Below are 15,670 nucleotides of genomic sequence, written 5' to 3' on the forward strand. Positions count from 1 at the left end.
GTGTTGATCCCCATTTGAGAACCTAGGTTTTAGGTTTTTAATATTTTTTCTGATTGTTATTATTTTTCTAAATAATATTTGTTTTTCATTTCATTCATTTCAACATCTAATTATTTTCCGATCCAATTTATTTTTTCTGGTACTCATTTTTTTCTGATTGTATTTTTTTCGAATTTTATTTTTCTCCGATTGTATTCGATCTTACGATTGTAATATAATTTTAATGTAATATTTCTAGTTGCACTGTTTTGGTAATTTGTTGTTGTATTTATTGTATGCAATAATGTGTTGGTCATATTTTTTTCGATTGAAATTTATTTCTGGTAATAATTTTTTTTCAATTGAAATTATGTTTTAGTAATTTTTTCTCAACTACAATAAATTTTTGGTAATTATTTTGTCTTCAATTGCAATTATTTTTTGGTAACTATTTTGTTTTTTTTCTATTGCAATTATTCCTGGGTAATTACTTTTTTTGTAATTTATTACTCTGCTGGCTGTATTTATTTTTTCGATATGTATTATTTTTACGGTTGAATTTTTATTTACCTATTCATGTTTTCAATTATATTTTAAATTTTCAATGTTTTCATTTATATTTATTATTTATTTATTTATGTTATCAATTTGATTTATTCTTGGCTTTTTTATTATTTAAATTTTAATATTTTCAAGAATTGAATTTGTGTATTCTCCGATCGTTCTTATGATTACATCTATGCCTTCAGTTGTATTATCTTTCTCTCCTGTAATTATTTCAACGACTGGGATATTTTTTGGACTGTATTTGTTTTTATTGTATTGTTTTTCCTATTGTCATTATTTTTCATTTGTTAATTTTTCTATTGTATCCTAGTTCAAATTGTATTATTTTTTTTCGATTGCAACTATTTTCCTGATTGTATTTTTTCGTAAATTATGTTTATTTCTCATTACATTTCAATTGTAATATTTTTAGTTATTATTTTAAAAATTACTTTTCAATTGTGATTATTTGTTTTGCAATTGTACAGGGAAACTTCGATATAACGTACACATGTCCAAAGTCCAAAGGAATAATTTTTTGAATATTGTTTTTCTGAAAAAAACAATAAATTATCTTTTTATGATACTAAAGATTGATTTCTGGCGTAACTTTTGAAAAGGTCCAATGTAACATTTTCGTCAACTCGAGAAAACGAAGTTGAAGACCCAAACATCATTCCGCGAATTGTCTTAAAAGCTTTCGATCATTATCGCTACTTTCACCACTAGCAGTCAAGAATAACTCTGAAAAACCAATCGTAACTGTTGTTCCGTGATTTGAGATTAAAGTTGAAGACTAGGAGCGAAAAATGTTACATTGGACGTTTTGACTACCCGCATTTGCACATTAGACATATTACGTTGCACGATAAGAATTTGAAACTAACTACTAAACAACAATCCAAATAACAGCATTTCATTCTAAAGGCAGATTATTATTGTTATCACTCGTCGAATTGCACTGAAATCGGTAACAACACCTGTAAGAAACAAAAACTCGAAACGACCGAAGTACGACTTCGTATTGTTTTGACTGCTTTGTTACTTCGGACGTTTCGGGCGTCGGAGGAAGGAAGCGTCCGAAGTAACAACCGGGCGCTTAAAATCCGAATCTGTACATTGGATATTTTTTGTATCGGCGATAAAAAGATGAAGAAGATAGATACGTGAACGATTGGTTTTTGTAATACATTCAATGATTGAAAACTAATAGCGTGCATCCATTAACTCGATTTGTTTACATTTGTTACATAGGACCTTTTCAAAAGTTACGCGAGATTTGTACTTTTAACCAATCCCGAAGTACAACAGTTTTGTGATTCCAGATTCTAAATGAATCAAATTTTAATGAACAGTACGAAGGGAAACGTCATGAGAAAGATTGGCTTCGTCTTCTAGTTGAATTTATTCATAAACCTTACTCAAACAGCAACAAAATAAAGTAACATAAGCTACGTTTCTGAGTTCTTTATGATGTTTCGATATAACGTACAATTTTGAAAGTGAAATGTACGTTATATCGAAGTTACCCAGTATATTTTTAATTTTTTTATTTTTTATTTATTTATCACCGTCTCGAATTGTTTATAATTGAAGACTGAATCCTTATATTAAATTCTTAATCCTATTTTTAAAGACAGTTTTGGACACGTATAACTTTCTTACAATTGAAATTATATTATTGTCAGTACTTTTTTCAAATATTATTTATATTATTATTTTTCAAATTATTTGTTTTTGTGATTATCCTTTTTCAAACTGAAATTGTTTTTTTGTAATTATTGATTTTTTTTTCAAATTGAAATTGTTTTTTTAATTAATTTTCTTCAAATTAAAATCTTTTCTTTTATTTATTTTGATTTATGTTTTTCTAATGTAATTATTTTTGAAAAATAATTATTGCATTAATGTTTTTTTTTCAGTTGCAATTATTTTTTGGTAATATATTTCCTTCAATTTTGTGCAATTGAAAGTTACGACCGCAAACATAAATACAATAACAAATATAAAGATTATCAAAAACACTCACAATGAAGGATAAGGAAAAGGAGCAAAACAGAGAACGGTGATTCACATTAGTAAAAAAAATTAGGAAAAATAGAAAAAGAAAAAACATTCAAATTCACGAAACTATATTTAGGAGATAATGAGAAAATAGATGAAAAAATCAAGAAAAAAATGAAAAAAAGGAACAAACAATGAGGGAAAAATAGAAGAAATAGTAGAGAAACTAAGGAGAATTGAAAAAAAAAACAATTTTAAAGTGCTAAAGAAAACAATGGAATCAAGCGAAAACGAAAACGCTAGGAAGTAATAATCGAACTACACGAACTGAAACAGGAATGAAAAGCCATCAGAAACATAAGAGAGAGGAAAATTGGATAAAACTAAATCAAGAGGGGAACAAAATTGAGTGAAACTTTGATTAAGGAGAAGGAATTAAACAGGAATCAGAAGAAAAAACAAATAAATAATAATCACAATAATCAGGAAAACAGATGGGAAAAAATAACATATATCAGAAAAAAAAAGAAATCCAATAAAGCATTTTAGTGTGCAAATCCTAAATTTTTCAATTTCTACAGTTGATATCTCTTTTTGTTGGAAACGCTTTCTCTATTAATTTTATTTATTTGCTTCCCCTTCACAATTTGCTTGTGGATGACCTTCATTTGATTGTTGGTCTCATTTATTGATCTATAGATTGTCTTTCTCTTGACTATTTAATAAATTTTTGATAATATTTTTTTTTGTTTTCAAAAAACAGGAGTTATTTTACTACACTTCCATCTCTAGTAGTTATTTTGTTTTTTTTTACGTAATAACGCCACCAGAGCGCAAATTATAATGAATTTATTTTCTCGTAATAATCAAATTGTTGTTGAGGCTGAATTCGAATCGTTCTTTATTTGAAGAACGTGGCTTAGATCAGAGTTTGTTATTTTTTCGCTCATTTTCCAATCATGTATACAAAAGAATGTCTAAGCTGTGGAGTCCAAGAGCGCCGTGTCTCTGATGCGCTGCCATTCCTGTAAATCGCATTTCGTTGTGTCAACGTGCGGCGCGGCAAATTAAAATCAATTGCAACTCGTTAAGCAGAAGCCGGTCATGCGATATTTGAACTCCTTCAAGATAAATTGCATAATTCCACTGGTGCCCTTCTGCAAGGTGTATGGGGTTGTGAAGAACCAGCTGCTTCCGTCGCGTTATCAAACAGAGCGACAAACGATGACTTTGGGTTCCACTACATAAAAAAAATTACAACATCGTGCAAATCGATCCTCACGCCCTTTTTTGCTGACGACTGGTTGATTGAAAGACTGCTCACTGTCGTGTGTCGATCGATACTCCGGTTGAAATGTGATCCAATTGTTTCGAGTTGATCAAGCGAAAACCTGTCTTTTTTTTTCGCTGAGAACACAAATATCACACACAGTGTGTATTCTAAGAGTTGCACAAATAAAACTTGAAACGGGTCAGATAGAAATACGAATGTCGCGTTTTGTGTATACATTATTATGTGTAGTCGAGTGATAACGAGTCAGCTGCTGCTGTAGTCAATAAGAAAGCTCAGCAATGTTTCACACTTGGAAGGAATCAAGAGTATTATTTTATGTTATCAAATTTTCTTCTATTTTCAGTTGTTTATATTTGCTAATTTTGGGTCAATTCGTTCAATCAGTTCTCTGGAAATAAATTGCTAGAATAAATTTGTACATTCTTTCGGGTCGATTTTTTTTTATTCACTGACCTTTCTCATTTTTTAAATTGAGAACCAGATCTACGGGTTTACCCATTCCTCAAATGGAAAAAAAACATATTATTTAGAATTTTATTATTTGGACTGCTTGGGCAAAATATGAAACTTGAGGCCAAACAAACTACCTTAGTAATTGAATTTCTAGGGATTCATGTTATTAATTAGAATCCTTGAGTTATCATTGATTCAGTTTATTTTTGCTTTTTCAATACATGTTTGTTTTATGTTTCCTCCAGTGTTTGCAATTGAACATCGAACGCAATAATTTTTCTCAACTAAGTCATCATAAATGATAGTTGAATAATTAAAGTTATTGAAGGCAAAAAATGCAAAATATTTTATTGTTGCCATGCACACTTCAACTTCCCCAATATTTCCTACCGTGTTTGCAAATGGAACATCGAACGCAATAATGTTCCTGAACTAAATCCTCATATGGTTAAATGATTAAATAATAAAAGTTGTGTGGGCTCGTTTCGGTAAGCATGAAAAGTAAACCTGTAAAATTATGTGATGGGGAAACTACATAATTCATGTTTACTTTTCATGCTTACTAATACCCACACAACTCTAAATATTTAACCATTTAACTATGTGAGGATTTAGTTCAGGATAATTATTGCATTCGATGTTCCTTTTGCAAACACGGTAGGAAATATTGCTGGAAGTTGAAGTGTGCATGGCAACAATAAAATATTTTGCATTTTTTGCCTTCAATAATTTATCGCTCCGTTCATCGTTTAAAATCATTTCGAATGTTACTTTAGTTTACCGACGAAATCTGTATGATTAAATTTATTTATTTATTGCTTCATCTAATCAACTTAAACAGCCAGAACCATGTTTAACCCTTTGCGGTCGTTGTCTGCTCTCAGCCACCATAGCAAGGAACCATACTGAATACTTTATCCAATGATCTTATAGTCTACATTTTTCTAAACGAAATTCAATGCCTAGTGAACTTTTTCACGAATGTATACGAAGTTTCCATGAATAATAACGGTAACGGTATTCGGTATAAACAAAATATTATTAGCGTGGAAAGATAAGAGGATCTCTTTCAAGGGAAATTAATTCCGACCGCAAAAGGATAAGTTAATTCGTTTCCGAGTTTATTATTTACGCTATCTTAGTTCATTAGGTTTCATTTACGTTTTTTATTTTCCATCGTACCTTCACTTTTTTTTCATTTTTTTTAAATTTTAATATGTTCCATTTTCCAATTTTTTCATAATTTTTCAAATTCCAATTTTTTATTTTTTTAAAGAAAATAAAAAAAAATCATTTATATTTCATATTTTAAAACTGTTTTTTCAAAAATTTTCCAAATTCCATTTTTTTATATTTTTTCAAAAAATATAAAAAAATCATTTATATTTATAATTTTTAAACTTTTTGAAATTTTCATCCACGTTTTTTTATATTTTTCAATGCAATGCTCAATGTTTTCAATTCTTCAATTGTGCATTTTCTAATTTTTAATTTTCTCAATTTTCGATATTTCTATTTAGATTTTTTTTTTCTTCAATCCTAATTTTTATAATACAGTCAACTCTCCCTTACTCGATGTTCTGTAACTCGATATTTTCCCTAACTCGATGAATTTCATGGCGCCTTTGATTTTACATGCATTCTTCTCTCCCTAACTCGATACCTCCCTTACTCGATGCCTCTCTTACTCGATGGGCTTTGTTTCATTTTTCCATGGATTTTTACCTCGCTAACTCGATTGATTTTCGCGTACTTGTTTTTGTGCGTTTCTAGCTGTCATTTCAATTGCTCTTGAAAGTGAAGACGAAGTGTTCGTATTATCAAGGATTTTTTTTTCAAGTATGGAAAACCAGGGAAAACCTTTCAAGCGAACGATTAAAACGCTAACCATAGTGCAACGTTTGAGCATCATCGAGCAGGTCGAAAAGGATGGGCGAAAGGTGTCTGAAGTTTCAAAAGATTTCAGTATTGCACAAAGTACGGTGTCAACACTATTCAAGCAAAAGGAAAAATGGCATCGGATGGGAAAATTGAATGTGGACAAAAAGCGTATAAGGTTGGTTGGGAACGAGAAGCTGGAACGATCAATGGAAATTTTTGTCAATCAAGCCAGAGAGAATAATTTACCTCTCTCAGGTTCTACTCTTCGGGAGAAGGCTTGCGAATTTGCCCAGAAACTGGGAATTCTCAATTTTAGAGGAAGTTTTGGATGGCTAAGTAAATTTTTAAAACGGCAAAAGATGACATTTCGGAAGCTATGTGGCGAGAGTGCCAGTGTAGATCTCAGTGTAACGGACAACTGGATTTCGCAAGCCCTACCCAGTATAATCGCCGAGTATGATGCACGTGATATCTACAATGCAGACGAAACAGGACTTTTCTACAAATGTTTGCCAGACAAAACATTTGCATTTCGATCAGAAACTTGCCACGGAGGAAAATATTCGAAACAACGTCTGACAGTCATGTGTGCAACCAACATGGACGGAAGCGATAAACTACCATTGCTGGTCATTGGAAAGAGTAAAAACCCACGGTGTTTTAAAAAGAAGAAATCATTACCAGTGATATACGAGAGTAACACCAAGGCCTGGATGACCTCTATTCTTTTTGAGAAATGGATTATGCAACTTGACGAAAGATTTTCCAAAGAAAATAGAAAGGTATTGATTTGGGAATTATGTGTAATGGGAATGTATCATACTTATATCTCTTTCTCCTCAAAGGTGGTCATGTTCGTTGATAATTGTACAGCGCACCCAAAATCTCTCCAACCAAAGCTTAAATCGATAAATTTGCAGTTTTTTCCACCAAACTCTACTTCAGTAGTTCAGCCGCTGGACTTGGGCATAATCAAGAACCTGTAACAGTACTATCGCCATGAATTAGTAAAACGAAGACTGCTAGAAATGGAGGATACAACGGTATTTTTTTCCTTTTTACATTCATGTTATTCAGCACTCATACTGTATTCAAATATACTCTAGGACCCTTCAGATATATCGGTATTGGATGCAATTGAATTACTTTCACGCTCTTGGATAAACAAGGTTAAATCTGAGACTGTTCAAAATTACTTCAGGAAAGCCGGATTTTCCATAAATGATGATGATGATATTCCGCTGGCAGAATTAATGCGTCGTGAGCTTGCTGCTGTCGACAGTGCAGTACCATTCGATTGTTCATCGTCATTTGATGAATATTGCGAAATGGATCAAAACGTGATTTGCTGTGATCTAATGACTGATACCGATATACTGGAAAGTGTTGAAGAAGCTGAAAAAAAAAAACGTTGAAAATAGTAGTCCTATGGAGTTAGAGGAGGTTCAGAAAGTTTCAGCTGATTGTTTTGAAGTTACACCTTCGAACGTTAAATCGAACCTAAAGAATATGTCCGAAATATTGCAATCAACTGAAAATGTTCCCGTGAAACTATTTGAACATTTCTTTGCGATTGAACAGTTCCTGCGTGATCGTTACAATTTAGTTTGAATTACATACATGATTCATATTTTCTTTGTTAACCTAATTCCTTTTCCATTTCCAATTCCATTTTACAATAAAATTGGCCTACTAAACAAACATCCTATGTATTTTAAATTTATATTAAAATTTGAGAAAAGAATGTATAATAGTACATGCCCATTAGTACATATAGGGGAAATGTACTAATGCACAAAAACAAATCAATTATAGTAATATCCTGTATACGCAATGGTACCAATTATAGTAAACCCCATGTACCATAATTGGTTTATTCCTAATTGGGTCATATTTTTAAGCCCTAATATTGGGACACTTACCCTAACATAATATATTTGCAATTTGTGGCATAAAAAAAATATGAAAAAATGTTCTGTATCTCGATACCTCCCTAACTCGATGGTCCCTTGGATATCGAGTTAGGGAGAGTTGACTGTATTTTTATTATTAAAAATAATTTTAATTTTTCTTCCATTGTTCATTTTTGAATTTTTCCATTTTCCATTTCTTCACCTTTTTCAATTTAATTTTTTTTAAATTTTCCTGTTTTTGTTTTTTTTTACTTTATGCATTTCATTTATAATTTTTTGAAATTTATTAATTTTTAAAAAATTTTACGTTAATTTTTTTTCAATTTTTGATTTTTTTAATTTTCGGAAATTTATTCACCTATTTTTTTATTTTCAAATAGAAAATTGACTAATCAAAATTAAATTAAAATTGGGAACAGAAGAAGTTTAAAAAAAACATTGAAACAGATAAAAAAAATCAAATAAACTTTAAAACTGGAAAATATAAAATCTTTTTTACATTGGCTTTTACTTTCTGTTTCATTTTCCAATGTGTAGTTTTTGAATCTTTTATTTTTCAATGTTAATTTTTTTCAGAGATCTGATCAAGCAGGCGTCGAGTGTGGTTGTGTTTTACGTTGCTCCGTGTTCACTTTCGTTATTTTCTGCCCTTCAATTTTTCATTACCAAGTGTTAATTTTCATGTGTAGAAAACGATTTGAAATAGTGAAAATCAGTGTTTCCCGCATCCATATTAAATCCAGTTTAAATCCAAAATCAATATTAATTTTACTGAATCAATCTTGGAAAGAAGCGATGACATGTATTTTGTTTCTGCCTGTGAATTTCATTACGGCGTTTGTCTGGCTCTCATGTTGTGACGTGTTTTTGAATCGCGAGACGATGACATGGAATAAAGTTGGTTCGCTCATTCCAAAAGGTGTTTTAAGTGTTGATCCAAATTCAATAGGAAGTTTTTGCTGCAGTGAAAATATCGCATTTGAGTGTTGAGCAGGGGGCATGATCAGCGCACAGAAAAAGACGTGGGTTGTGTTTGTGTGTAAACACGTAAACACGTAAACTATAGTAGTAGTGGTACTATATGACACTATAGGGCGCTTGCTGCGTTCATATGTAATAGTAATCTGGTTGTATCACTGCGCCCTGTGTTTGGTTCAGGTCGGAAGATTTGGTTTCTCCTCCATAGGTGTTTATGTGTTCGTGCGTTTGATGTTCAGAGATGCCAGATGATTTTTTTTAAAAATATTAATCGTTTTGCAAACAGGAAATCTGTAAAGTTCTTCACTTATTTTGTAATTTATTAACAGTAAGTTTTCGAAGTGAGATGCGTCATGATGTACCATTTCTTGTATTTCGGTGGTTGCTTGATGGTGTGATGCAGTATGGAGCATATTTGTGGTTTATGAGGAAACTTCGAAAATGTTCTGCATTGTGTTACATTGCCGGGCGTCCACCGCCGAATGGAGGGAGGCGATGTGTCGTGACGTGCTTCATTCTGGGAACTTACTGTAAAGACAGATCGTTCGTTTCCTTTCGTGTGTTTGTGCATATAGAGGTTTTAGAAGCTCCTGTTATTATCTGTCAATGATTCTTGATCCTTATTCAGACTTCAGTTTCCTAATTCAGTTTTTTATATTGTGTTCCCAAATCTCATATTTCCTTTCGGACGGTCATCGATTTGTGTGTTTACCTGTAGTTATTTATGGTATATGTGGATATAATTGTGCAATATTCATACACTTCGTTCGAAGGATGATGAAACTCGTAGAAACTCATAGAATGATCATAGAATTTTTTTCAAATTGTCTAAAATTCCCAAAGTACGTGCTATAAATATTAACAACACAGGCTTTTCTTATCAGGATACCTAAAGATAATCTTTACCGCGTGTTGTGACAAGTAGAATTTTCAGAATTTCATTTCGTCGAGTGGCTGATAATTCGCGTTTACATAATCACATCACTTACCACAGTGAATCCTGATTCTTACCTCCTCCCACTAATAACTATCCCTTCCATGATAATCGCTAGGGAACCACGCTATAGAGGCGACCCTTCTGGCCTTTGGGCGGCGGTTATCATACTAACATTCCTTCCCTTCCCCTGGTGACTGTAAGGACGTGGCCGGCGTCGTTATTGACAATTTAAAGCTCGAATCACCGAAAATTGCACAACGAGAATGATTTGCTAGTCCCAAGCGTCATTCTGTGTGTTCTTTGTGCAATTTGGTTGGTTCAGGTCAATCACGAAGAGCAACTACGAATTGTGCAGTCTACCCAAGCTCAAGCTCAAGCTTTTATTTTTCAATGTTAATTTTTTTCAGTTCTTATTTTTTTAAATTGTTCAAGGTTCAAATTTTCCATTTATTATTTCCATCATTTTTTTTTATTTGTCAGTGTTCACTTTTCACTTTTTGAGTTTTTACTTGTATTTTCTTAAATCAAAAAGAAATGGTTTTTCATGATTTTATTTCAAGTTTTCAAATTTTTAAATTTTCATTTTGATGTTATTCTTTTAAACGTTTCTTTTTTTCATTTTGATTTTTTTATATTTATCGAATTTTGATGTTCTGAAATTTCTTTGGTATTTCAATTTTTTCTTTCAAATTTGAATTTTCTTCATTTGATTTTTTTCTCTTTCCATTTTTTGTACATAAACACATTTTTACTTAAAAATAATGACGATGAACATCAATCAATTATTTTCAAAAAAAACTTGGAATAGTCTTCATTGATGTTCAGGGATATTATGAGCAGCTAAAAGCAGCTTTTTCGAATTTGTTTTTCGCTTTTCTTTTTTCGGTTTTTCCTTTCTTTTTTTCATTTAAAATAATAATAGTTCTAAATGATTTTATTAAGGGGGACCCCGGTCGGGAAAATCGAAAAAAATGAATTTTTGTTTTTTGCATTTTTGGGAAGCTATGCCCTCAAAAATGTTGTCCTAAAAGGATTTTTCGATATTTGATTTCGTTGGAAAGTTACAGCCGAAATAATGAAGTCACCTCAAGGGATATAGTATTGCTGTACGAATTTTGAGACGCGTTTTCCCGAAACCATGTTATTTCAACTGGTGGTATCGATATCTCAGGATCTACTCGAGCGATTTGGCTGAAATTTTTTATCAGCATGTAAAAATGAATTATCTAAGGCATCACACAACCGTTTTTTAATATTTCATTTTGTCGATTTTTTAAAAAATCGCTATTTAGAGATTTTTCATGAAAAATATCTCATATTTTACAAAAATGGCCGCCGTTTTGGCAATTTTCAGAATTTTTTTAAAAAAACCCTATGTAACGCTTTAGATATTGTCCTAAAGTTTCAAAATATTCATTGGAATTTGTTCTACGACACCCCGTTGCTTCAGAACCAATACCACCAGCAAGGTACCGATTTTCAAACAGCATCTACGCATCCAGCTGTCAACGCATCCAGCTGTCAACAGTTATCGTTATTCGTGCACTCAAAAAAATGGAAAATAAATCTTCAAATATACCTTAAACAATAACCAAATTACACGAACACCTCACTTTATTCGTAACATCCGAAAAAAGTCTACGAAAATTCATTATTTATCCGACCTTCCAGACAGACCCCCTCCCCCTTAATTGAATCTGCTATGACCTGAATGGGAAACAGAGTTATAGTTTTCATGCAATATGTCAAATGATAATATAATTTTTTTTTATAAATATACTTAACCTAAATACCTTCCATTGATTGGCAAATTATCGACAAGGGGGATTTGTGATACGTTCCTTGCTAAGTTCCTCTTGTTTATGTTGTCTTTCAGGTCATTTTAGATCAGTTTAGACCAAAAATTTATATTTCACCGATAAAAAGCTACCTAATTTAGAGTAATCAATTAACTAATAAATTTGTCAGATATTTTTGAACACAAAGCCGGGGATGCGAAAGCATCGAACCTAGCTTGGGTCTAGCTACCCCAGAGTTAAAGGTATACCAATGAAACAAAAGTATTTTTCCATCAAGTTCAACCTGATGCATCTGGATAAGTCTATTCTAAGGAGTGTTATTGCTATTTGAACATTCACAAATTTCTCAAGTTTGATTCATTTTCAAATTTTGCAAGATTCGAGCTTTATGTCTTCTCCCTGTACCCTGTTTCGCCAACAATACTATTTCGATGACATATTGTGTTATCTTCATAAGTTTTTTGTTTGCAAAATGAATTTACAAGAATATCTGTTCGGAGGAACTATTTATTTTACAGCAAACTTTTGGAGCAGCTCAAAAACTGTAATATATTTTTTATTTCATTGATTTTTTACAGGTTCCGTTACAGATTTCTATACTCACTCAAATAGTTTCCTCCTTCCTAACGATATTAATCTTCCCTGGTCCTTTCCTAATTTCTCCGAATCCTCTCCTACTGTATTTCCTGCATCCAATCATTTTTGTTTATTAATTATTTTAATGATTTATTTCCTTTTTTTGGTACTTACAGCTTAATATCGAAATTGCAATTGAAATATATATTTAATTGTTTCGATTGTATAATTGTGTCGAATTTGAATAAATTGTATCGATTTGAATAAACTTCAATAACATTCTCATGAAATGAATTACTCAATAGCTTACTGATTTTCTTTTTCTGTTTATTCTACTGCATCTTCTGTCACTGTAATCGGTTCTCGCCCATTACACCGACATTGAGAAATTAATGCCCAGCGGTGTGAACACGCCCCTGCCCGTAACATCCGGTCAATCTTCCTGGAGTTCCGGATTTACCTTACTGGACTTCTAACACCGCTAGATTTGCCGCAGCACGCCTGTATACTTTGCCGTCTGCTGTTCCTATTTCCGCTTGACGAATCCTTCCATCCGCTCCCTTGATTACTTTCTGTACAAGTCCTCGTTTCCATTTTTTCCGATCCTTTCCCTCAACAACAAACACTAGATCTCCGACTTCCAGTGGTTTTTTTCTTCGAACCATTTGGAACGATGATTCAGTGTGGGTAGGTACTCCTTTGACCAGCGTTCCCAAAACTTATTGGCCAAATACCTTGATCGTTTATAGACGTTGCGAAGAGTTTCAGAAAATTCAACCGAGTTATCCAGGTGTACATCTTCACTTGTCGTTGTTCCACGGATGAAGTGGTTCGGAGTTATCGCTTCCTCGTCGGCTGATTCTTGTGGAATATACGTCAACGGGCGGGAGTTTATCAAGTCCTCAGCTTCTGCTAACGACGTTACGAGAATCTCATCCGTCATTCTTTGTCCGTCGTCCAATGTGCGTAGAGCCTTTTTGACGGACCGTACCATCCGTTCCCAAACACCGCCCATGTGCGGTGTTCCGGGAGGGTTGAAATGCCACGATGTAACAGGTGATATGATTTTCTCTGCACACTCGTGGTTGATTTTGTTTATTTCGCCTCTCATGACGGTATTTGCTCCATGGAAACACGTAGCATTGTCCGAAAATATTTGTTCTGGGACTCCTCGTTTGCTCGTGAATCTTTTGATCGCCATCAGACAAGATTGTGTGCTCAGACTATAGACCACATCCAAGTGTACGGCTCTAACAGCCATACACGTAAACACCGCTACCCATCGTTTCTCATTTCTGCGGCCAACCGTTACGTCAACCGGTCCCAGATAATCTATTCCTACTGCGCTGAAAGGTCGTAGGTGAGGTGTAGTGCGCTGAATGGGTAATGGGGCCATCATCGGTATAGAAGGTTCACATCGATTCACCTTGCACCACACGCATTCCTTGGACACCTGTCGGATAGCTGCACGCGCGCTCGGTATCCAGAATTTCTGACGCAATTCGTTGAACACAGTCTCTCTGTTTGCATGGCCAAACTTTTCGTGTAAGTGCATAATTAATTTTCTTGTTATTTCTTGTTTCCCCGATAGTATAATCGGGAATCTTTTATCGAATGGAATTGCTTCATTTATTTCCATTCTACCACGAACTCTCAGAACACCTTCTGCATCTAGTGTCGGAGAAAGTTTATACAGGCTGCTAGACTTCTCGATCTTCCTCAGCGAGCGTCCCGTATCATGTTGAAGATTTTCTGTGAGTGCGCTCATTTCGTCAGGAAAACTATCAAATTGTGATTGCTTCCATAAAATGTTTTCTGCATGTTGAAGTTCATTTTGCTGAAGCGGCTGTTGAACAGTTGGAAATTTTGCCTTCAACACTGAACGTTGATACTCCGTAGCCTGAGAAGTAATGGTTGGCAACCCGGCTTTCCTGAGCCTACAATTGGTGACAAATCGAACAACGGTAGCGGTAACCCGCAGTAACTTTGTTCAACAAGAAATTTTTCCCACGGCAACCACCTCATGGAACGACAATAATCCTCTAGCCTCCTCATTAGTCTCATCGATTGGGTCGGCAGAAGGCCACTGACAGCTCGATTGATAAAGTATCGTCGGACCATCTACCCACTCCGAATTCCTTTGTAATGGAGGACCGCGACCCCACTTAGTGAGCACATCCGCAATATTTCGTTTCGATGGCACCCATCGCCAGTCCCTCATGTTGGTTAAATCTAAAATTTCTCCAACTCTAAACGCAACAAACTGTTTATATTTGTATTGATCGGATTTGACCCAGGACAGCACGGTTCGAGAATCTGTCCACAATGTAGTGCGATCAATCTGCAACGAAGTTGCTCCCAAAATTGTTTGGCTCATTCGAGCTCCAAGGACAGCAGCCAACAGTTCTAGTCTAGGGATTGACTGGCGTTTTAGTGGTGCCACTTTTGCTCGAGACATAATCAGACTACACTTAACCTCTCCATCGATAACTGTTCGCAAATATCCTACGCAACCATAAGCATGTTCACTCGCATCAGTAAATATGTGTAACTCGAGAGAATCCACCATCGAAGATACAGCATCACCCAAATAACATCGCGGAATCCGTAAAGCTTCGACATCAGGCAGCAACCCTATCCATTGCTTCCACTGGACCCAGCAGTTTTCATCAATTGCTTGATCCCATTCGCAACCGCTACGACACAGGTGTTGAATGAGTATCTTGCCATGAATTGTGAATGGGCAAAGTAATCCTAGGGGATCGAAAAGCCCCATTACACAGGATAAAACAATTCTCTTTGTAGGCCGCTTTCCCTCATATAGATACTCTTGAATTTCTGCACGGTGTGTTATGGAGAAGGCTAAGGCATCTAACTCCTGATCCCAGATAATCCCGAGTACCCGTTCATTAGAAGTATGTTTGTCTTGGTTGAAAACGACTGGTTCCACGGGTTTAATTTCTCCCAACGCAGTGAGAACTTCCGGCGAGTTCGACGCCCAATTTCGAATGTCAAAACCGCCTTGTTTATGAATGAACCTCACCTGCTTCGCTCGTTCTACTGCTTCTTCGACAGTGTCCACGCTGTCAAAATAATCATCAACATAGTGTCGAGTAATGATGGCCGCTGCCGCTTCCGGGTATTGAACTGCATGCTCCTCCGCATTCCGGTTCTTTATGTATTGTGCTGATGCAGGGGAGCATGTTGAACCGAACGTAGCGACGTCCATGACGAATACTCTTGGTGATTCACTGCTGTCCTTCCGAAACAGGAACCATTGTGCTGATTTATCCTTGGATATAATTTTCAT

The 15,670-nt window shown here is 34.3% G+C and overlaps 2 protein-coding genes across 8 annotated transcripts in view; one reads left to right on the forward strand and one right to left on the reverse strand.

Moving 5' to 3' along the window:
* LOC129767057 (protein gone early) overlaps positions 1–15,670 on the forward strand; it is a 262,177-nt gene that overhangs the window by 4,769 nt on the left and 241,738 nt on the right. The window lies entirely within an intron of this gene.
* LOC129761697 (uncharacterized) lies at positions 12,986–14,128 on the reverse strand. The gene has a single exon (XM_055759432.1). The coding sequence runs from the start codon at positions 14,126–14,128 to the stop codon at positions 12,986–12,988; it is 1,143 nt and encodes a 380-aa protein (XP_055615407.1).

The sequence above is a fragment of the Toxorhynchites rutilus genome, chromosome 1, assembly GCF_029784135.1.
Source record: "Toxorhynchites rutilus septentrionalis strain SRP chromosome 1, ASM2978413v1, whole genome shotgun sequence".
Classification (NCBI taxonomy): domain Eukaryota; kingdom Metazoa; phylum Arthropoda; class Insecta; order Diptera; family Culicidae; genus Toxorhynchites; species Toxorhynchites rutilus.